We start from the raw sequence: 23,109 nt of genomic DNA, 5'->3' as shown, positions 1-23,109 counted from the left end.
TGTACAAGGGTTCCCTTTTCTCCACATCCTTGCCAGTATTTCTTATCTGTTATCTTTTTGATAATACACATCCTAACAGGTGTGAGGTGATAGCTCATTGTGCTTCCTGCGTAGCTGTACATTCAGTGCATCTGTGAGAGGAGGAAAGTTCAGGAGCCTCCTATGTCACCATCTTGGCCCCTCCTCAGCATTTTTACTTTTTTATTTTTTCCAGAAGGAACTAGAGAAGCAGAAGAGAATTAAGAGGAACCAGCAGCTGGAAGCAATAGCCAAAGAACATTATGAAAGGGTCTTGCTAAGAAAAAAAGGTCTGGAGCCTTGGAAGAGGTTGAGAATGCAAAGCAAGCAAAACATCCAGGTATAGTGTCACACTCTAATCCCCACAATTAGAGATGGACTTTTCAAATAGGGTAAATACCCAGTTGGGCTTTGGGGTTGTTTGGTGACTTAAAAGCCAGAAAGATAAATGAGTTGAGTGTGTGCATTTATTTGTTTTGGATAAGAACTTAGATTTGGTCTTCCAAGGTAGAGAAAGACTTCTGTAATTGAATAGGTTGGAAAAAAACTAGAGTAAATTTTTGGTTAGAGACCTCCAAGGTAAGTTGAATAGAGGCCTCTCTCAATTTCAGCAGTGTTTAATAAAGAGAAAAATAATTACCATGAGTATATTAGTCAGGTTGCTCCTGCAATAAAGCTGCATAACAAACAGCCTCCAAACGTCAGGGGCTTACAACTGAGGCATTTGTTTCTCACTCTCGTGTCTGTGAGCCAGTTGTGGACTGGGTTCAGGTCCCTCCACAGCCTCTCTTTCTGACTCCAGCAGTTATCCAGGGCATACTTTTCACCTGGCAAATGTCTGAGGCACAAAGGCCAAACCCAGTTACGTAAACCCATGTGAAACCTGTGGTTGTGTCCTGTCCACTAACATTCCCTTGGCCAAAGCAAGTCATGGGGCCAAACTCAGGGCCATTGAGAGGAGAAAGAGCCCCACCTGGGAGGCACTATGAAATCACAAGGGTGTATAATCCTATTACAGGGGAGAGTAATCCACTCTACCACATGGAGATATGTGAAATCAAATACATGGAAATTCAGATTTATCCAGGGCACACAACAGGGCATTCAACTAAATGATCAAGAAGCTCAAAATAGATAAAATGTTATCTTTAGAATTCTATTTAATAATTAGTTCAGTAATGTATACCAGTTATGACCACTGTTATTTACACATTTGGCCAGGTTAATACTGAAAAGTAAGACTAGCATTTTTGGTTATGAAAACCGAGATTAAAGATGAATAATAATGCTTCATATCATAAGACTCCCGCTAAATTGAGTAATGCTACAGGTTATTCCTCTGTGAATGTGACTTAGGCTGCTTTTGTCCTCCCTAGCCAGTCTGTTCGCCCTTCATTATCTTTGTTCTCTTCCTATTTTCACACTTTCTTTCCTTCTTTTCATCTTCCCTAAATGCCCTTCTCACTCTTTTTTCTCTGTCTCTGATTTTTTGTCCTTAGTCTCCTTACCAGTGGTTCTGGAACTATTGAGTATTCCAAACCAACTGAGGAAGTTGATTTGTGGTGGTCAGGCCTAAGGGCAACAGGATCCACCCTGTTTGGAGGCCTGGACCCATCCGTGCCCCAAGCCATTTGCTTTGGCTTTTTCCTAGTAATGAGATGGGAGGGCTGACTCCTTAGTCCCCTGAATAAATGAATCTGGAAATGAAATTTGAAATTTGCTTCTTACATACTACCACTAAGACTGGTCATATCAGATAGTTTGCTGTCCAGTTGAATGCTCCTAGTTTTATTTTGTTTTATCTGGCTTTTGTGTATATTTTTGTTTGTTTTTAATTATTAATACGCAAAGGAAGAGCAGACAGGCATTGGAAAGACACTATATTCTTATCACCTCCTCTTTTTTGGTCCTTGTTTTTGACTGAGTAAAATCAAGAAAGGTATAAAATTTAGAAACAAAATAGAATCTATGGGTAAATAACCAAATTAAATTTTTAAAAATGTATTCATAAGAATGTAAAAGTAGAAATAAGAATTTGGGCTCAAAATGACAATTATAGGCTTTAGATATAGAAAAACCCAATTAAAATAAAAACAGGAAGACACAGATCTGAAACCAGCATTTTCAAACTTTGCTATTCATAAAACCATCTGGAGCACTTATAAAAATGCGCATTCCTGGTCCCACCTCCAGGTATTCTCAGTAGGTCTGAGTTGTTGAGTGGGGGATGGGGGTGGGGTTGGGGGGTTGTCAAGGAATCTGCATTTTTTAAAAGTAGCCGAGGGGATTCTGACACAAGTGGTCTGAGCACCACATTTTGAAAATCATCTCTCTAGTTTATAACAAGTGTATTAGTTTCCTATTGCTGTTATAATAACGAATTACTACAAACTTAGTGGCTTAAAACAACACAAATTTATTATCTTAAAATTCTGGGGGTCAAAAGTGCAAAACCAGACTTGTTGGGCTAAGGTCAGAGTGTCGGCAGGGCAAGCTCCTTCTGGTGGTTCCGAGGGGAGAATCTGTTTCCTTGTCCTTTTCAGCCTCTAGTGGCCGCCTGCATTCTGTTGCTCACCGCCCCTTCCTCGATCACTCTCACCTCGTGCTTTCACCCTCACATGTCATACTGATATCAGCTGATCCTCCTGCCTCCCTCTCATAGGGACCCTCATGACTACATTTAAAGCTCTCTCATATAATCCAAGATAATCTCCCTATTTTAAGATCCTTCACTTAATCACATTTACAGAATCCCTTTTACCATGTAAAGTAACATTTACAGGTTCCAGGGATGAAGACATGGCCATCCCTGAGGGGCCACCTATTCAGCCAGCACAACAGGGTAATAGAATTTTAGAACATTAGCACTCCTCTCCATCTCTTTCAATTTGTTGATAAGGGAACTGAGCCCTAGAGAGAACTGACTGGCTTAAGGTCACACAGTGCATTGGTTACAAAGCTAGAATGGAGTTCAGCACCCCCTCCTCCCAGAATCCTGGGGTTCTGGCATGCCTTTGAGCTGTGTAGGAACCAGAGGTGTGTGTAGATGCCAACCACCAGTTGAAAGTAAAAAAATAAAAAGAAGTAAAAGAAAGAGTTCTGGGGACAGTAAGAGGAAGAGGTAGCTTCTTCACCCATCAGAGTTGGCTTCCAGGAAGGGGTAGAAAAAATTAAGAAAGAAGAAGCCTCCAGTTAAACAGTTCCTGGCTTGTTTATAACATTTTTTCAGAAGAGTTATTTAGCATTTTCCCTTAAATTCATTCTCTTAAACTCACGTGTGCTGTATGGCATTTATTCCAGCAACCATTGTCAGAACTTCTTAGGGACCTTGTGATAATCTCTCTTCTACTTCCTGGTTCTCTCCCTTTTCTCCGAGGATGGAGGGCAGGGAGGGCAGGAGGCCGTGTGCTTCCCGCTCCTCTCGCCTTTTGGCTCCCAGGCTGGGACGAGTCAGGACAGGCAGCGGTCTCAGTGCCACAGAGACCTCCTGTGATGGTCATTGTGGCCAGTAAGTGTGACTGCCAAGAGATTCGCTTGGGTCAATCACATTCACAGTGTTGGGTAGCTAGACAGGGCTTAGAAAAATGTGTAGTTGTCTGGAGAGGACTGAGAGAGAACGGTTCCTCCCTCCTACCTCTTGAAAGAATTTAACAGTTACTTTTTTAAATCTAGGAACCCTGAGTTCTATGTTTATTTTGATAGAATGATGCTCTGAGCCTTTTAAGTTGGTAAGACATTAAATTATTCATCGTGTTATTTTTCTATCCAATGGTTTTACAGTTTATTGATAATGTCTAAATTTCAATGCTAGTGACAGCTCATTCTACAAAACTAATTGAAAGGATTGGCATTTCCTCAATTAGAAAGTGGTTAAGTACATAATAAAGAGGAGTTTGTGATGGAGTTGCTGTCCAAGCTGCAGGAGAACAAACTGAGAATGTTGCCAGCCACCCACTTCAAAACTTGGTGCAAGTGAACTCATGGCTGTGGAGGTGGTTTATTCCGTTTCCCTAATAACCAGCCAGTCACTGTGGTCTTCAGGGAGTCAGCACTGAAAGGCTGTGCATGATGTGAAGCTAAAAGCCCCATATAAGAGGGTGAGTAGTCAAAGCTTTTAGGATGGAGGCTGAACGTCCTTAAGATTGTCCTTTCTAGTAACTGCCTACATGTCGTTTACAGCATCGTTTGCCAAAGTGATGTGTGTTTCCTTAAATGGTTTAAGATATAAGGAATAACTTCCTTTTCTCATTTGGAAAACCGTCCAGGTGGCCGAAGAACATCACTCTTTGGCCCTACAGAGGAAATGCCTGCTGACCTGGTTCCGGTTTAGTCAGGAAAGCCTGGCTGGGAAGACGGCCCAGGCTGATCAACTTTATTCCCAAATGTTGCTTAGGAGAGTCATCCGGAGCTGGGCGCAGGTGAGGCCACAGGGAAGGGAGCTGTAAATACATTCTCTGCTCAACCCCACATAAGGAAATTAGACGCACTCCAGCATGTCCATAGTCAGTATGTTTTTTTCAGGAACAATATAGAATAGTCAATCCAATTCATTGCTTCAAAATGAATATGAAAATGTCAAATCAACTTTTTTTTTACTTTTTTTATTGTCAAATTTTTGTTGTACATTATGGTTTGTCAGTCACCATAAAAATGCATCCCTCCACCCCTTGTGCCCACCCCTCACCCCCCTTGCCCCTGGTAACCACCAAACAGTTCTATCTGTCCATTTGTTGGTTTATCTTCCACATATGAGTGAAATCATGAGGTGTTTGTCTTGCTCTTTCTGGCTTATGTTTTGCTTAACATAATACCCTCCAGGTCCATCAATGTTGTTGCAAATGGGACGATTTTGTCTTTTTTATGGCTGAGTAGTATTCCATGGTATATATATCACATCTTCTTTATCCAATCATCAGTCAAGGGACACTTGGGTTGCTTCCATGTCTTGGCTATAGTGAGTATTGCTGCGCGAATCAATTTTTTGTTAGTGTAAAATCTTAAGCTTGTTTCTTTTCACACAGAAAGTGTTCATCTCTATAAACTGTAATGTATCATTACATCAGCTTTTGTTTTTATACTCACTTCTTGTTTCTTGTCCCACAATTGCTCAAGTGATTTTACTAGAAACCTACCCCCACAGTCTATAACTGTTTCTACTCCCTCGGTTCCATTATTTTATTTTACTACATTACAGAGGATATTATCTTAATGGCCACGTTACCTTTTTCTCTTTGTGCCTCCAGGGTCCTTGGTTCCTCTCTTTTGTGTTTGTGTCGATTCTCTCTCTTTTGTACAGTTTATTTGCTCTAAGTCTTTGTCTGTGATATTATTTGTCTCACTTCTTTTCCTGTCCTCACCCCCAGTACCTGACCGATCTGGCGGAAGAAGTACAAAAACTATGGGTACATTTTCTTCAGAAGAAGATTTTCAGGGCCTGGTTTAACCTGGTCAAGGAGGCCAAGATGGATGCTCAGAGCAAGCACGAGACTGCAGTGGAGCACAGTGACAGGTGAGGTTTCCATCTCTATGGAAATGCACTCACTGACTTTACAATTGCTCTGCAATGTATTCTGTGCCTAGAATGTGTCTGAAAAGACGTGATGGAGGCTAGGAGAGCCGGCACTGGGAGATCCCAGGCAGGGGTGGGAGTCCCGGCTTACCTACTGACCACGGGGGTGAAGGCAAGCTGGTGATCCCCTGGAACTCCAGGGTCACCATCTGTCAAATGTGCCAGAGGAGGAGGCTGCCCTCTCTACCTCATAGGGACTGGCAAGGGAATAAAATGATGTGAAATACATGGCACACACCTAAGCCAAGATACTGTATTCTTTATTAGTCTATAGGTTTATCTTTTAAGTTCAATTTTTTTTAACATTCATTGTGAAATATAACACAAATATAGGCAAGTGCTTAAATCATACAAATACAGCTTAATGAATTACTCTACAGTAGACACCCATGTCACCACCACCAAGGTCAAGAAGTGGGACATTACTGGCCCCTAGAAGTCCGTACAGGCTCCTTCCCATTCACAAGTCCTGCCCTTCCCCACAAAGGTAAACTGCTCTCCTGTCTTCTGTGATGAACATTCATTACATTGCTTCTTGCTTTTACCTCCTAAGTATGCAGCCTTCAAGGCTATGGTTTAGTTTTGCCTGGACTGGAACTTTATATAAGCAAATCATACTGTATGCCATATTAATATTTACAATATAGTGATGTCTTATTTAATCTAGCATTCTTGGGGAATAAGGTATTCCATATAAGTAAGTTTTTTCTTTGTTTTCTAATTTTAAGCATTTTGAATAGAAATGTTCTAAATTTCGTTATGCACTTCCCTTTGAGAGTAAACAAATGATCTGTCCTTTTTTCGTGATTGGGTGTCTTCCTTATGAGCAGAATGTGGTGAGCATATGCCTCCAGGTTCTGAAGTGTGAAGACTGTTGTGTAGGTGTAGAAGTGTCCCTTTTCTCACTACACGCAGATTCATTTGTGGTTGCTTTGTTTTCATTTGTGTGTATGTGCGTGTGTGTGTGTGTGTGTCTGTTTTTTATAAAAGCGTTCCATTCTTGTTGCCAGTAGGGTGCCCACCTCCAGCAAAACCTGCTCATCCTGGTTTAATTCACAGGTACTCAAATCTGTGGGCTGGGAAAACATAAACAAGTGAATTCTAATTTTGTCTAAAATAAAATAAATAGGCAATGAGTGAGGGTCTTCAGAGGACTTGCCTTTGAATAAATGCTTGCGCTTTCAAGTTTGAAGTTTAGGACTCAGTATCTGTGTGACCCTGGACACAGAACTTAACCTTTCGAAGGCTCCCCGTCCCTCTTTTGTAGAATGAGGATAACACAGAACCTGTCATATGGGCTTGTCGGGAAGACTAAACAAGGTAACAGTACCTCACTTAATGCACTGCTTGGCCCAAAACAATAGCTATTTTTTGTTTACTAAATGTATTATTATTAAACATCCTTTCTGTCTGCCTCGGTTTTCTTTCTGTTTCTCAGCTGCCATATACAGACTGAGAGATTGATTGGGGCAGCTGCCTGATGTGGCAGAGGGCAGTTAGAGAGGGCTTTCATACCACCGTCTCACCTGAGCGCAGTGTAAGCCAGAGGGGAGGGAGCACAGGTTAGGATTTCCCTTTTCAGGCAAGGAGACTGAAGCTACAAGCAGGTGCGTGAGTTGCTCAAGGTATACAAATGTTTGGTGGAGTCTAGACTCTGAATCAGATTTTCTGACTCCAAACCATTCTCTTCTTGCTTTATCAGCCTTCTCCATTATTCTAATTCAATCTCATTTGTAAACTATAAAATACACTGCAGTCATGTGCCACGTAATAACATTTCAGTCAACGACAGACCATATATATGACAGTGGTCCCATAAGATTAGCACCATATAGCCTGGGTGTGAGTATGTTATACCATCTGGCTTTGTGTAAGTACACGTTATGATGTTCGCACAACGACGAAATTGCCTAACAACACATTTCTTTGCCTGGAGGGCTTTGCTGCTGGAGCCCTGGCTCCCTCGGTCCTGTGCTGGGCACAGGCACAGGCTGCGATCAGATCACCTGAGGAGTCTGTCTGGTGGCCTGCTTCTCAGAGGCCACTGGGTGCTGCTCAGATGTCCCCTCCTCACAGAGGGTTTCCCTGACGCCCTGAGGGAAAACGGAAATAGCCTACTAGTCACTCCCGTCCTCTTCTGTTGCTTTATTTTCTTCTCAGCATTTCTCACCGTCTGAATCCCAATTGTGATTTCCATACTATAACGTTTTATTCACGTAAGGATTATTCTTATGAAGTTTTTAATGTACTTCAGATGGAAAGTCAACTTTTCCTTAGTATTTCACTTTTTTCCTCTTTATTAATAAAGGAGGATTCTCCGGATCACATTTCAGACATGGAAGAAGTTTGTAAAATTTATGAAAGAGGAAAGAGTCAAAGAAGAAAGGCGAGAGCAACTCCGGAGGAAGGTAGCTGAAATTCTTCCAGACTTCCAGCTGCTCGCCCCACCGTGACTCAGTCGTACCAGCAGTCATATACTCGGCCCTTGTGTAAGAGGAGTCCTGGGTGTGCAGTGAGCACGGACCAGTGCAGTGTGTATGATGGGACTCTCGATTGGTCCATAATATGTGTGTTATCTCCACCCACCTAGACGTGCATATCCCTGGTTTATGTTCTGTCATATACTTCTCGGATCAAAGGAATTATTTGGAGAATTTGTACTTCCTTTTTTGATTTCTCTTGGATTGCTGCTCAGTTCACTAGAGCATTTATCACAGCGGGATCATCCAAAGGAACAGTCTAGAGCTCTACTGTTCCAGTGTATCCTATGTATTTTTAGCCTCGTAAACTTTAAAAAGGACAAGTGTTTGCTTGCCTGAGGCTGTGAAGGAAAATATGTGTCCTCAGAGCTCAATGTGCATTGCTGACAAATGTAACTTTAATCAAATAGAAATGAAAAGTAGTGAGTACTTACAAAAGGAGTCCTAAGTGGTCAGTCTTCTAGTCCCTCAGCCTCTGCCAGACCCCAACCTTGGTGTCCACTGCTGATGGAAAACCACGGATCAAAAGGTACAGTGCACAGCTGCTGAAAGGGATGCAGCACGGCCTGGTCTCAGAGAAACTGCAGCACCAGAGACCCTCCTCCTCAGTGCACCTGACAAGCAGGAAGGGGTCCCAAAAGCTAATGACTGTCCAAGGCAGTCCAGCAATTCGCTAAAATGTCAGCCCATGCTCCCAGTCGCAGCTTCTAAACAATACACTCCATCTGTCTGTCTTCATGTGCTCAGCTCAGTGTGATCTACATATTGAGGTACTTATCTTGAATTCAAAGAATGTTTCAATCTTTAAGGTGTTAAAGACTGACAGACAAAATGCTCCCTTCTGTGAATTGTCTCAGAGAATTAGCTGCTAGAAAAAAAAATTTTCATTACAAAATACATGTTTATTACAACAAATTCAAGTAGCCGACGAGTGCACCCTGCAAAATGAGAAAGTCCGTTGCAGCCCTGAGGTAACTACTATTATTTGGGAAGTTGAAAATTTGAGTTGGTGAAATAAAATTCTGTGTGTTGTTGTTCAGTAAATTCTGTTATTGTCTCTTACTTCCCAGAAGGGCTATCCAGCTACACCACCTGCAAAATGACTTACATCCTTCTTCTGTGGAAGATGTGTGATGATTTATTCAGATATGACAAAACAAACACCCTAATGGAACTTCATTCCTCTACAGTGTTCCTGTCCCCACACGTTTTTCCTCTAATATAATTATACAGTTGTCACCTAAAAACTCTTTTTAAGGGCCGGCCCTGTGGCTTAGTGGTTAAGTGCGTGCGCTCTGCTGCTGGCGGCCTGGGTTCGGATCCCGGGCGCGCACTGACGCACCGCTTCTCCGGCCATGCTGAGGCCGCGTCCCACATACAGCAGCTAGCTAGAAGGATGTGCAGCTATGACATACAACTATCTACCGGGGGTTTGGGGGAGAAATAAATAAATAAATAAAGTTAAAAAAAAAAAAACTCTTTTTAAGACTAATAGCCACTAAAGAAAATGGGACTAAAAATAATTCATATTTAATCTTCTTCCATCTAAATCACTATTTATACTTAACTGTAATACAGTTACAGAATATTTGCTGATATTAGCACCCAGAAATCAAATACCAATTTTATTTCAATGCCAAGCCTGTATAAGGAAGGGTAAATCCCTTAAGTGAACAGGCCAAGGGCCTAAATAAAGCCCATAAAGTTTAAGATTTCTCTCTTAAGCTTCCTTTTATTTTTATTTCACCTCCAGCATCAATTAGAAACTGAGTCTTTAGCAGTCCATGTTCTGATTGGGCCAGCAAGAACGTTTTACCTACTGACAGAACCTTCTAAAGAGACAGACATAGGAGAATAAGTTAGTAAATGACCTATGTTTATTGCTTGACCATCTTAAAGGCATGATTTGAAACGTTACTGCTAACAGAATGCCCAAATAAGCAGCATCCTTGGCCTACAAAACTGGAAAAGTAACCACCGGGAAAAGGGCGGTTTCAGGCCAGGGACAGCATAGGTCATGGGGCAGAGTGGGGGACATCTAGGTGGCAGAAGGGGCAGCCCAGCTAAATGCAGGATTTCCTTAAAGCAAAAGAGTTCAGGAAACACACCAAGAAACACCAACTATTTTCCTTCAAGAAAGCACTTTATTTTCCATTTAAACAACTTGGTCACAGTACATTATTTTACATAAGTGGCAGTAATTTTTTAAACCCTCCATTTAAAAGGCCCGTGTCTGAGTCTGAGGTGATAAGAGGATATGAATACAAGTATAAAAAGAGTGCAAGATGTTCAGCCCACAGCCTCCAGAGTTGGCTTCAGAAATCCCCTTTCACGTTGCTGGGCCTGTTCGATTAAATTTAGTCTTCAATAACTATTCCTGGGTTTCCATTAGTCTAACACCAGACCCAGAAATGTAATCAAATGAAAAGGCTCAAAAGCCCTAACACTCACACCATCAGATCACCCAGACCACAGGGTCACGAGCTGAGCAAGTTCTAACGTGGCATCTTCTCAGTGGCTCCATCTGAAGACAGAGAATTTTAGCTGCATCAATAACTAGAACAGACTAGCTCTGGTTTTAAAGCATTGCCTTTAAAGTAGGAATTTTCTACAAGTGAGAGGCACAATCAGGAAGGCTAGACCAGTAACAAGTCACAAGCCCAACTCGGAAACAGCCACAACCCCCAACAAATCTGTCTCCGTTAACTGTTGAGTCTTGGACCTGCTGCCGACGTTCCGGTGCAACACTTAGCGCCAGCTGAAGTGGGGATCATTGTCCACCAGCCACAGGATTCAGTTGAGCTGATTTTGCAAAAGGTCTGTATCCATCACAGCAAACATCCACAAGAACACACTGGATTGTGTTCAGCGTTCAGTTAAGCAGAGCTCTCCTTCGCCCCCTGCGTCACCTTTGCCATGTTGAATATAAAATGGCACATCTGTCAAGCTGCTGAGGGGAAAACCGCATTCCAAACAAGTGCCTCAAGCAAAGCTCTCTCACCCACTGCTTGTTTGAGGAAATTCTCCTTGTTAACATGCAGGGTACCAAAATATGGCTAAAATGAAGGCAAGTCATATAAACCTACTTACCTAAAGAGACCCTTACCCTCACAAAATATCAATTTTTAAACATCCTGGTTAAAACTGTGCTTCCAGATGTCACATTTTGGCTTATATTAGTTGAGGTTTATAATAAAAAGCTAATGTCCTACCCAAAGGAAATATAGTCTATTAAGCAGATGGTCAGTATCATGAAGAACCTTACTGGCATTGTGTTTTCTGGCAGTGGAAGATTCTAGTATAGAAAATTTTCTCTTGCTAAAAATATTAGAAGTACCAAGGACTATTGCATAAGAGAAAGTTTGTAGCAGTGTTTCTGCGAGGCAGATGGTACAGTGGAAGACAACAATTACTTCATTCACCAAAGGAAAACACTACCTGGAGAGCCAAGATTGACAGTATCCTAAACAGACACACAGGCGGCCGAGGTGAGAGAGGAGCAGTGTCCCTAAAGCACATTTAAGGCTTGACGCCAGCAGCATCAGGGAAACCTCCCAAAGAGGCGCTTTAATAGTCAGTTCGTTTCGGGTGGACCCAGCTATAACCACAAAGGCCTCTTGGGGTATCATAAGAAACATTTTAAATATTGAAGGGTTTTTCTCCTTTCATGAAATCCTGATCCTTAACTATTTCTCCCTTGAATCTGTCAAACGGAGCATTTCTCTTCCCCAGGAATAGTACACACTGGCATGACAGTAATGTCAGTGGTCAGAATATAGTAGGTCATTTACTAAGTTCCACATCCAGTATGTTTCTTAACAGAGGCTGAGGATGCTGGGGAGAGAAGGCGACCCACTTGTCTAGAACAGTGTTGGGGGGGCGGGGGAGGGGTTGCTCCTATGACCAAGAGACTGCCAGTTTATAGGTTTGCAGGGCAGTTCCCCATGGCTGCCACCACCAAACGTTTCTCTGGGACTCATTGGTTCACAGATGCCTTGGCTTTTAAAAGGACAAAATCCTTCAAACAGCTACAGATCATAAAAAGGCTTAAGAGTCTAGGAGTCTAGGCCAAGGACGTCCCGGAGCCTATGGACACACCGCTCACAGAGAGCCCCTTGTCTGCTGCTCCTTTTGGTGCAAATACGTCAGTAGGCATTTACCCCCACGAAACCCCTGAGCTTTTCAAAGGTTTGAGCTTTCTTCTGTAAACTGCCAATCATGAAGTTCTCAAGGAACTTAAAACAAGCCCCTCAATTCCAGTAAGCCGGAATAATATATCAAGAGTCCTTATCCAAGTGAGGGAAACGGAGTTGCCACATCGAGGTAAGCCTATTAGGGGTGTGTTGTTATAAAGATGGTGATCATTCCTAATGCTCCCAGATGACTCTGGTCTTCTGGGTACCATTCATCTTCATCACATCACATTTTGATTGTAAAGATTTGGCAAGAGGCTAAAATTACTGACTGTACTAATGTTTCTATGAATTTTATTATCAATTGCTAGAAAGAGTTGGCTGTACATCCAGCATTCAAGAGACTACAGCTAGGGATTTCTGGCTACATGTGCTGTCCCTGGCATTATTACTCTCTCTCTTATCTGAAACCTATACAGAAAGGAGTTAGTTATATCAGATCCAATGTTAATTCCAAATGACTGCTCGACTCTGGCCTAGGGCAAGGGCTTCCCTGTAGAAACCACAGCCTCTGCTCACATCCCCACACTGGCTCTTTGGCTCAGCCCAGTGGAAGAGCCTATCGCTCATTCAACAATCCATCTCTGGGGAGACCAACGACAAGCCTGTATAAAAAGGTGGTGCCCGTCTCAAGGATAGCCTCGATTAATAGCAGGACTAGGGACGGTGCCAGCTGCAGAGGGTAGAGTTGCAGGAAGTAGCAATATTTCCTCTCAACATTCTTGCTACAGCAGCATGCAGAGAAAGTCCCAAAAAGCTGGCAATATTTTCCCTATATTAAGCTATAAGCCAAGGCAAATTTAAGGAACTCGTGAATTATCTTTGGGATTGCAAAAAAAAACTACATGTACAAAACCAAATATTTCAAGAGGGTATTTTCCCCATCTGAAATTGCCTCATCTTAATTCTATGGCAGAATAGACCCTTCTACATAAATATTTAATCCTTTATACATTTTCAGTTTTGAGATATGATTAAAGAAACCATTTGATATTTTAGGAAGAGCTAGGGAAGAACAGTAATCCATTAATGAGTGGAAACCACAGTACCCTGCTTTTTCTCTCCTAGGGAGATACTTTTATCCAGGGGAAGGTGAATGGAAGTAATGTGCAAGGTAAGTGGGAAGATGTCAATCATCTCCTCAAAGAGTTCATGCCAGAATAACGTGAATGCCAGAAGACTGGTGTTTGCAACTTAGTACCCTGACAGCATTTGAATTACTTACACAAACAAAAAAATCAAGCCCTTGATATTTAGCAGCCACCCTACCCAGGAAAGAGAGTCAAACTCCACAGAGTGTCTCTTCTCCTCTTCCAGCCAGTCACCAGTGTGCTAGCACCTTACCACGTGAGTCATAGGAAGAGGGGAAACTGTAATGCCTACTAGAGTTTACAGAAATCCAAACAGAATAAATATGTAAGAAGTAAGTTAAAGAACTCATCACCTAAATTCATGACCACTGTACATTATACTAGCAATAAATATCTTTATAATTGTCATCAACTGTCCTTTCAAGGTTAGATGATAGCGGAAATCCATCTGGTCATCTTCTACTCTGTTTGAGTAGTTAATGTCTAATACTTCAGAGAGTGAAATTCCCCTAACTGTACAACATGTTATTTGGGGATCTGTTTTTCACTCTGAAATGCTGAGAACGGATTACTCTGATAATATTGGCTTCAATGTTCTGACTCACAAACATTTTTCTCAGTCTTAGGATTTTCCTAATACTACTTCATACCTCTCAGGTGCTTTAGTTGTTCGTCAGTGCTTTCCATAGCCCTCACCCCTCACGTGATCCTCACAGCCGCTCTGTGAGGCAGCCAGGGCAGGCATCAGTACCCCACTTTCCAGGTGAACCTGAGACTCGGGGAAGTGACACGACTTAGGGTCACATGGCTATCAGGAATTGAAAGACAGACTAGAACCCATCCTAATCCAAACCCTTCCTCCCATACTAAGGGACAGAGCTGCTTCTATCAATGTGTGCATTAGCAATCCACATCCTTTCCAGCTTCAGGTGACTGAGTTAACAAGGTGACTGGAAAAGAATGGCTCTCCTTGTACTGCTTCGATATAAAAATCTCTTAAGTTGTGAAATCAGAAATATTAACTTCTCCCCAGTCCAGTCTCCAACCCTGAGCATGGCCCTATAATGCCTTTAAGAAACGGGATACAAACGACATCCTGCGTGGACACCGAAGTGTACAGCGGGAGGGAGCAGAGGGAGGGCTACCCCTCAGGGCCGCGCAGAAGGCACTTCAGACAATGTCCTCAGCAGGGTGATGGAACGGGTGAGTGCCCAGGGTGGAGAACTGGAGCCAGTTCCGCAGGAAGCCCCTATTGTACTGGCCTGTGTCCACGATGAGCCCACAGAGGAGCCGGCGCCCCGTCTTCTGGCGAAGGGCCTGCTGGACTTCCCTCTCGGTCACATTGTAACTGATGTTTATCAGCTGGATCAGGAAGATGTAGGCCATGCCCGCGGTGATGATCACAGAGTACCACACGCAGGTGAAGGACAGAGCCGAGCTGGGAGGGGAGAAACGGCCGGTCAGGGCTGCTGATTTTTTCACATTCAGAAGGCTGTCACCATTCTACATTTTACGCATGTGGTACTTATTACTAAGGACTTTGGCACCTTCCCCATCCCAACTGGGAGATACTTTTCTATCCTCGGAATGCCAATAACCTGCTTAACTTCTGACTCTTAATATGTTCTGTTTCATTTTATAATTATCGGTACCTCTTTTTCTAGTATGTTATACTAGGACAGCAATGACTGTTTTTGGCATTTTGCATCCCCCACAGAACCAACAGAGTACCTGACACAATAGCATTCAAAATCTGTTTGTTGAATGAATGAATAATTCCTAAACCGTTCTTCATAGGAGGAATGCAGGTGCCATGAGATTTCTATAAACGTCTTCAAGGCAGCTGTGGGTGGGAACCCAGGAACCGCGCTACAATTATTCATCTCCGTTCTCTTCAGTCCAGTGCCGACGAACACAAGACAACCCCCAATACTGGAAGCCCTTTACATATAAGATATGTAGGAGCACCATCACATTTCAAATTCAGCTTCCTAAAGCCAAACAGAATCACACAGAACAACAAAGCTTTCAGCTTATTAATAAGACTGTGAGGAGAGGCTGTGATTAATGTCTGCCAATTGGTTATTTTCATTCAAACATTTGAAAATGAGTTAGCTGGAAATAAATTCATTCAGAATCTTCATTTGTTAAGTTGAAAGGGACCTCAGAGATGATTAAGTCACCATAAAGATGAGGAAAGTCAAGGCCCAGCGAGGAGGCGTGAATCGCCTGTACTGGGCAGCGCGGTGAGAAGCAACGGCAGGACTGTGTTCCTCATGTCGTTTATGAGGCCCACAGAAAGTTCACAACACTCCTGCTTAGTCACGTACAGACATGCTCTAAGACATTTATCACCCACGGTGTTACTGAAGAATCTCACAACTACTAAGACTCTCAATACAGAGAGAAAATGAATTTATCCCGAGGAGGAGGACCAAGCTATTCTCATAATGCCTATCAATGTCTAGATCTATAACGGCAGTGGGGAGAACCGCCCACAGACTCACAGATCACCTGCACAGGGTACTATGTAGATAAAGCAGGGATTGCTCTGAAAACGAAGAGTGAGAAGAAAAGGATCACAGGGGCAGAGCTGCCCCAGCTCAGACTGGGGACCACAGAGCACCCACATCACAGGAAAACCATAGAGGAGAAGGATCAAGGAACAGGCAGGGGCGCCCGTGGCATTCGGGGGGCTGGGGTGGTGGCCGGGGCCAAAGCTGGAAAATTCCAGCTTCTCCCAAAACCTGGAGAGCTTCACGATATAGATGTGCCCCGACCTAACGAGGCTGAAGGAAATTCTGACCCAGATACCATAGTAATCACGAGTCGTGATTAAAAAGAAGTAGAACAGGAAAAATCCATGGAGGTTGAAAAGAAAAGAGAGGTTATAGAGATTGTGAGCACTTCACAACAGTCAGAAACAGTCAATTAAGATTGGGCTAAAAAGCACCAGAAAGCAGCTATAAAGTGAGGAGTTCCACCACATCCACACCCAGGGACGGCTAGTTGACTGTTTTAGTTTCACTGTTGCTACCTAGGGCATGGGACAGTCATCTGACCTTGGAAGTCCCTCACTAAGCCTGGTCCTACTTGCAGAGTACTAGTTCTTCACTTTTTAAGGGTCAACGATCCTTTGGACATCACCCTAGAAAAGTACACCTATCCACCGCACAATTTTTGTTGGCAGCCCCATAGCCTGTCCCGTGTTTTGGTTGAGAACTCCTACCCTAGCAGCAAATCATAGCCCCTTACATTAACGGCAACATCCATTCCCTCTTCTGCGGGCCCCGGCGCTGTGGTACCCACATCTCACCTGTGATTTGCATAAACTCCAGGACAATAGAAGAGAGCTGTGAAGACACTTCTGTCTCTACAAATGGTGTCCAGTGTCAGCGTTATCCCGTACACCGAGGTGAGCAAGAAGACCAAAAGAGCAAGTATAAATGCTTGATGATTTGATTCGCCGACACAGCTATTTATCCTCAAAACAGCACGGGGGGAAGAAAAAAGCAAACACGTTTTAAAAAGGTCTCTCTGTAACTCACATAATACAGAAAGCTTTTAAAACAGGGAGTGTGAATTTCACTTATTACAAAGTTCTCTTATTTTTCAATTTTAGGGAATTAAAAACTTGTCCGCTGGGAGATATAGTCTTGTATTCTCTGCTCTTTCCAAAGTGAAATCAGATCATTAGTTTAAGGACTAGATTAAGTAAAAAGCAGAACCTGGCTAAGAAATCTTTCTAAATAGAGGTAAGTGAAGTCTATTACCCAACTATGAAGAGCGTTAACACTGTAATCACCGCAATAAGGAAAGAGTGATGTCAGAGTTATGAAAACTTAAAAACGATGTGGAAGATAAACACATAGATAAGGAGAACAGATTAGTGGTTATCAGAGGAGAAGGGGATCGGGGGAGGGCGAAAGGGATAAAGGGGCACATATGTATGGTGACGGATAAAAACTAGACTATTGGTGGTGAGCACAGTGCAGTCTACACAGAAACTGAAATATAACAATGTACACCTGAAATTTACACAATGTGATAAGCCAATATGACCTTAATTAAAAAAAGCTAAATCAGAAGTATTACAGTATGGGAAAATCTATGTTAAATATATGTATTAATAAAAAGACCCAAAGAGATTAGAAACACGGTGTGTATGTGGAACCCGATAATATGCTGACTACCTATCAGGTAAAAAGAGGTCTGTGTCACGGCCATTTGTAGGGCAGGATGTACAGGTGGCCCTTCTGCCCACTGCACACAGGGAGGCCCCAGCGGGCAGCGATCTTTTAGACGGGGCTGTCAGGGCCTCTGCAAACCCGCACTTGTAAATGGGCCACCACACATGCACGCGCACCCACACACGCTCGCACGCGTGAATAAATGACGAAGACACAGAAGTGGGAAATCTAAAAAGGAAAATACCTGTTTACCCCAGAAAAAAGCTGTCCCTATACTTGAGCCCTGCACTTGAGGCCCACTCCGATGCCCTCCTGGCCTTTCTGCACCCTCACCCTCTCCCACGTCCCCTTCTGAGGAGAGGGTACGCTCCAGGACCAGAATCCTCGCCATAAAAAGCATAATTCATTGACCCGACTGCCTTCAGAGCAATACAGTTGCAAACATACGACTTACAGCATTCATATCCAAATTAACTACACCTCCCTTAGTTTATAGATTTACTCAGTAAATTAGCAACATTATTTTTAAAAGTTGCACTTCATATCTCATGGGCCTTACGTGTCCTCATTTGTCACTGGCCAGCTGGGGGCTACCAAAAAAGCCCATCTCTCTGCAAATAACCAAATAGGGAGTTATCTGGTAGGCCCTTAATTCAGTAATGTAGACTAGAAACCACTGGTAGCATCAAAATGATCAAGGACATATGGTGAGAGGACAAAAGAGTCACCTAAAAATACAGGGACACTTTCTTGAGCTCTGTGTTCAAAAGGAACAGCACAGGGAAATACACCTATACCGATTCTGATCAATTAAAAATAAAAATCATTCAACTGTAGATACTTCTCTTTTAGAAAGATAAATGAGGAGCAGCTCAAAAGAGAAAAGCAAAACAGCCAAAAGAAAAAAAAAAAAAAAACCCCTTCAGGAAATGACTGAAGAACTAAATTTGTGAAACCCGAAAACCTGATGACTAAGTGGGAACATCACAGCAGCCCACAAATATCTACAAGGTGTAAAGCTGGGAAGGAGAGAAATTTCAGGATGGCACCAGGATCAAACACAGCTAGAGTCTCACGTGAATTTATACTTTGCGAGCCTCAAAATTTCTCCAACATACCAGACGCAATGATGATCCATTCTCCTCACACAGATGCCACAGATCCGGCAATGCCACGCCCGGGCTGGCCGCACCAGCTGGCACTTGGCACACCAGTCCTCCTTCACCTTGGTGGGGCTTCCTGCCAACATCCGGGAAGAGCCCTTAAGGTCATCCTTGGGCGTGCGGTTGTTGAGACCGCCCGACGACTCTGGCCCAGGGGACCCTTTGGTCTTCTCCTGCCCTTGTGTGTTCAGGCACTCCATCTGGCTGCTGCTTAGAGATCTGTCATTGCTTGCTGGACTTCTGAGGTAGCCTGGATTCTTCTTGGCTCTGTACAAGGCTAAGAGTATCAGCAATAACCCGCAGGTAAGAAGACCCAGCTGAGTGGGCCTCACACGCCCTTTGGGGACCACTTCTTGCAGGAACACATAGTACATGTAGCCCAGAGAGAACAGTCCGAGGCTCAGGAAAAACAGAGTCTGTTCTTTCCTTCTGTGAGTGAGGTAGTAGTACCACAGAGCCAGCACAGGGAGGGAAGTCAACACCACCACCCCCAGGAGGAAGTGCCAGGAAGCCACACGGAGAAGGACGGGCAGGAGGATGAGCGGGGGGATGATGCTAACGTTGACTTTTTTTGCTCCCCTAAGCCAAGGAACTCGGAGGCGATCAGAGATGGTAGCCATGATTCTTTCACAAGTCTCTGGCTGCACAGATTTACACGTAATCCATCTATCCAAAAAGAGCACAAAGAGAAGACACTTCATGTGGGTTTGTGGAATTCAAAACCACTGAACACTGTAGGCCAAACAGCAGGATAAATGACAGAAGAGGCCAAGGGCCAAGCATTCTACTTTCTCACTGCTAAACACAAGTTTTTCAGGTTCATATATCATTTTTTAATACAAATGAGAAGATAATGTTTAGAAATTGAACAGTTAAAACTATTCCTCCACAAAACAAACACACAGGAATACATACATATTCCACACAAGTACTGTTTAGACTTGAGTAGGTGTACAGACATAAGATTCTCAAAAAAATCCATAATCTAGTCGTGAAGACAACACAACATGGGAATTCAAGAAATACTAGGTGTGACAAAGCAGCAAAACCACCCAATGAACTATTATGGTCAAAGACCAGGAGGCGTGCTCAGAGGAGAGTGAACACTTCCGGGGGAAGTCATTAGAGGGGTCATTGTGGGAAAGGTGGGATCTGCGCTCGACCTCGATGGCTGGCTAGTACTTGTATGGCTGGAGAGAAAGGGAGGCAGGTGTTCCAGTGGAGACACAGGTGTGCAGCACAAAAGCTGTCCTGCGCCCAGGGAGTAAACCAGGTCGGCAGGGGCAGGGGTCTGCGCAAGGAAGAGTGGAGATCAAACCAGCATGAATCAAATGGCTGAGCTTGGTGAACACGTGGTATTGCTCTCTTTTTTGCACAATTATGCTAGTAAGGAAAGGAACAGTTTAAAGAATGATAACATTGATAACATTGATTTTAGACAATTTAAAAAAGTAGGGCTAGGGCCAGCACCAATGGCCTTCTGGTTAAGTTCAGCGGCCCAGGTTCAGTTCCCCAGTTCGGACCTACATCACTCGTCTGTTAGCGGCCATGCTGTGGGGGCGGCTCACATACAAAAAGAGGAAGATTGGCAACAGATGTTAGCTCAGGGCGACTCTTCCTCAGCAAAAGAAAAATAAAATAGTTGGGCTAGAACTTGGAAGTGAGTGGGAGATAACCATATGGAAGTCATACAGACCAGCCAGACAGTGGCAATGCTGGGAGTCTATCTCCAGAGAAGGGTATGGAGAGAGCAGAGACAGGGACAGCCCAGGTCTCAAGGGCTGGGAGGGAGGATGCATTAGAAGGTTAAAGACGACCTTCGGTCTTGAGTGACAGAGGTTATGGAAACACCATCATTTCTCCATTCATTAGCACAAAGGGCTCCATTTTCTCAGTATGGGTTTTAGACTAAGTCTAAAGAACCTATATTTAAAGACACCTGTACAAAAGACTATAGACACTGTCAAGGAAGAATTACAAGGGGTTATGGGGTCTTCAGGAATCAAGGTTGGTACTAGACTACAGTGGTTCCCAAGAATGCTCTTCATGGCTAGATTAACACACCAAGCACTAAGTTTGCAATTTGCCATTGCAACGACTTTTTTAACTAGAAGTTTTTGGTATTGAGAAAAGCAAGTTTCCAACATCCTTATTCTTCCAGGATTATGCTTTTCATGTGACAATAATTTTTAAATATATAATTATTTAGAAAATGGATAAAAACCAGGTTAGTACCAGTTGGTACAAAATTATCTTTTTGGATAGTAATTTCCATCTCTTGGGATCATGGTGAAAATAAAAGCCAAATACAATAGCATCAATCAAGACAGTGTTGCTGCTCATGCTGAGAACAGCCAGTCCAGGGGAGGGAGGTGCCTTCTAGAAGCCTGGATCTCCTCCCCAGAAACCAGGGGTGAGACCAATTCCAACAACAGGAAAACGATCTTTCATCCCTCTAGGCCCTTTGTGGCCAGGTGCAGTCCAGTCTCAAGAGGTCAGTCTCTAAAGGCTGAGGCCACTGGGAATGTAGGAACTTTCTAGTACTAACGCATTTATTTTAAACTTACAGATTCTGCTGGCCTGCATTTTATTTTTTATACATTTACCTTGCCTACTCTCCCTTTATCTGCCTGTTCTCTCCATCATCTTCTCCCTTTAAATGAAAAATAATAACGTCCTAGTAAACTGAGCTGGACAGTTGTGCACTCCTGAGTAATTCATCTTTATAAAATCCTCACACTTGACACAAGACAACTCTCAGTTTTAGACCCTTGGAAACAGAATCAAGAGCCAAGTCCAGCGTTCTGGATGGCTAAGCTGAACGTGGACACAGCAGTTCTCAAAAGGGCCAGAGGGGTCGGCCAAGAAACACCCAGCTCTTACCTATCACAGCCTTCGTCCAGATCTTGGCAATCACACAAACAAGCGGCCACGTGGTTCTTCTGCCCATTCTGATCTATGTACTCGCAGCAGCACAGGGGCTCCAATTCAGGGTCTTCCGCTTTGTTTTTCTTCACTGGCTTCATACTGCTCTTCTGTGTCACGATATCCACCTGTCACCATGAGGCGTAAGAGCCCTCAGAAGGTAACGGTGGAAAGAACACAAGTCACATCTTGTAAACACATCCACGCCTCTCTGATTAACCGCCGACGCCTGAGAAATCAAAGAGGAGAAGAAAGAGGGGGAGGGGGTCCCGTTTTATCCAGGCTTTTGTGGCTCGGCTTGGCCAGACAGGGAGCTGCGGGGCTCTCGAGGCTCCGAGCCGCCTTCACCGCCCCTTCCCATCCAGGGCAGGCGCCGTCTGGGCACCCGCCGTTCCCACGGCGACAGCCGACCACGCCGCCCGGGACAGCCGGGGCGCGGGCGGCGGCGCTCACCTGCGGGCGCGGGCTGGGGAGGCCGGGCGGTCCCCGCCCGAAGCCTGGGCGCGGGGGAAACTCACCCTCGGGGCTGCCGGCAGAGCAAAGCGTGTGCCCGCTGCGCCGGCGGACACGCCCGGCAGCAGGGGCCGGAGCCCCGGCTCCAGGAAGCCAGCCGGCGCCCGGGCAGCGCTCGGGGTCGCCGTCCAGCTCGGCTCCCCCGGCCCCGCGCAGGGCGCGCCTCTCCGCCCAGCCGATCGTGAGGCCGTGGGCGGGCCCGAGCGCCGCCCCGCCCGAAGAATGACCTTGCGAGGGAAGTTACCTGCGCTCCGGGGCCGAGGTGCGGCCGCAGCCGGAGAGGCAGGAGCGGAGGGGACAAGGCTCGGCTTCTCCAGAGGCGCGCACGCGTCTCCCGATCTCGGCTCCGCGGGGCTCCCGGCGAGACGGCTGGAGTCTCGGACCCCCGGCTCCGCCCGCCCACCTGTGACCACAGCCCGCGGCGGCCGGGCCGGTGCGCCCGCCCCCCCGCGCCGTCCCCTCCGGGCTCGGCGCCCCAAGTCCGCGCGCGCTTCCGGGTGCCCCGCCCCCGGCGCCGGGGATCCCCGCCCGCCCAGCCCCTCCCCCGCCCGCGGCCCCGGCGCCCGAGGACACGAGGGCCGAGGACGCGCTCCCGGGCGCGGGTCCCGGCGGCGGGGCGCAGGGCCGGCCCGCACCCCCGTCCCGCCCCGCCGGTGCCTGCGGGCGGCGCGTGGGCGGGGCAGCTCCAAAGCCCTCGGGCCGGGGGAGGGGCCGAGACGGAAGTGCGGGAACCCCGGGCGCCCGCAGGATTTCCAAAGTACGTGAGCCCCGTGGGCCGGGCAGCCTTCATTCCGACGCCGCAACGGGCGTGGGGAGATCTCCACCGCAAAATGTTCCCCAGGTACCGCCCCCAAATTTGCTAACCTTCCCTTAAAGGCCCATTCCTGCCCTGTCTGTCAAGTTATCCAGCTTGTTCATTTTCATGATTTCTGGCGTGCAGTCTCTACGTTAGACCAGCAGGCCTATC

General features: G+C 45.0%; 2 protein-coding genes across 6 annotated transcripts in view; one reads left to right on the top strand and one right to left on the bottom strand.

Moving 5' to 3' along the window:
* CCDC191 (coiled-coil domain containing 191) overlaps positions 1-9,472 on the top strand; it is a 71,085-nt gene extending 61,613 nt beyond the window's left edge. The window contains exons 14-17 of the mRNA XM_058555828.1: positions 215-358; positions 4,284-4,436; positions 5,382-5,527; positions 7,896-9,472. Coding sequence (XP_058411811.1) covers positions 215-358; positions 4,284-4,436; positions 5,382-5,527; positions 7,896-8,040 — 588 coding nt within the window. The 3' untranslated portion in view covers positions 8,041-9,472. The remainder of the gene's footprint in view (positions 1-214; positions 359-4,283; positions 4,437-5,381; positions 5,528-7,895) is intronic.
* Positions 9,473-10,170: 698 nt separating this feature from the next.
* ZDHHC23 (zinc finger DHHC-type palmitoyltransferase 23) lies at positions 10,171-22,537 on the bottom strand. Of its 5 annotated transcripts, none has more exons than XM_058555822.1 (5): positions 22,387-22,536; positions 21,588-21,858; positions 18,660-19,370; positions 16,668-16,826; positions 10,171-14,789 (listed from the first exon to the last, which is right to left on the bottom strand). In XM_058555822.1, exons 2-5 carry the CDS (start codon positions 21,728-21,730, stop codon positions 14,522-14,524), a joined length of 1,281 nt encoding a protein of 426 aa, XP_058411805.1. In that variant the 5' UTR covers positions 21,731-21,858; positions 22,387-22,536; the 3' UTR covers positions 10,171-14,521. The 5 variants fall into 5 exon arrangements, with proteins under 5 accessions (XP_058411805.1, XP_058411801.1, XP_058411802.1 ...); XM_058555818.1 differs by having other exon boundaries at positions 16,668-16,835; positions 22,387-22,535; XM_058555819.1 differs by lacking the exon at positions 22,387-22,536 and adding an exon at positions 22,148-22,227 and having other exon boundaries at positions 16,668-16,835.
* Between the last annotated feature and the right edge of the window lie 572 nt (positions 22,538-23,109).

This window comes from Diceros bicornis, chromosome 15 (assembly GCF_020826845.1).
Source record: "Diceros bicornis minor isolate mBicDic1 chromosome 15, mDicBic1.mat.cur, whole genome shotgun sequence".
NCBI lineage: Eukaryota > Metazoa > Chordata > Mammalia > Perissodactyla > Rhinocerotidae > Diceros > Diceros bicornis.
This window is presented reverse-complemented; position numbering and strand designations above follow the sequence as displayed.

Coding starts and splice junctions, on each gene's coding strand:
- ZDHHC23 (XM_058555818.1), bottom strand. CDS start 21,730: ATGAAGCCAGTGAAGAAAAACAAAGCGGAAGACCCTGAATTGGAGCCC. Junction 16,836..18,659: donor ATGGATCATCATTGCGTCTG/GTATGTTGGAGA, acceptor TGCTGTTTTGAG/GATAAATAGCTGTGTCGGCG. Junction 14,790..16,667: donor GGAGTTTATGCAAATCACAG/GTGAGATGTGGG, acceptor CTCCCCTCCCAG/CTCGGCTCTGTCCTTCACCT.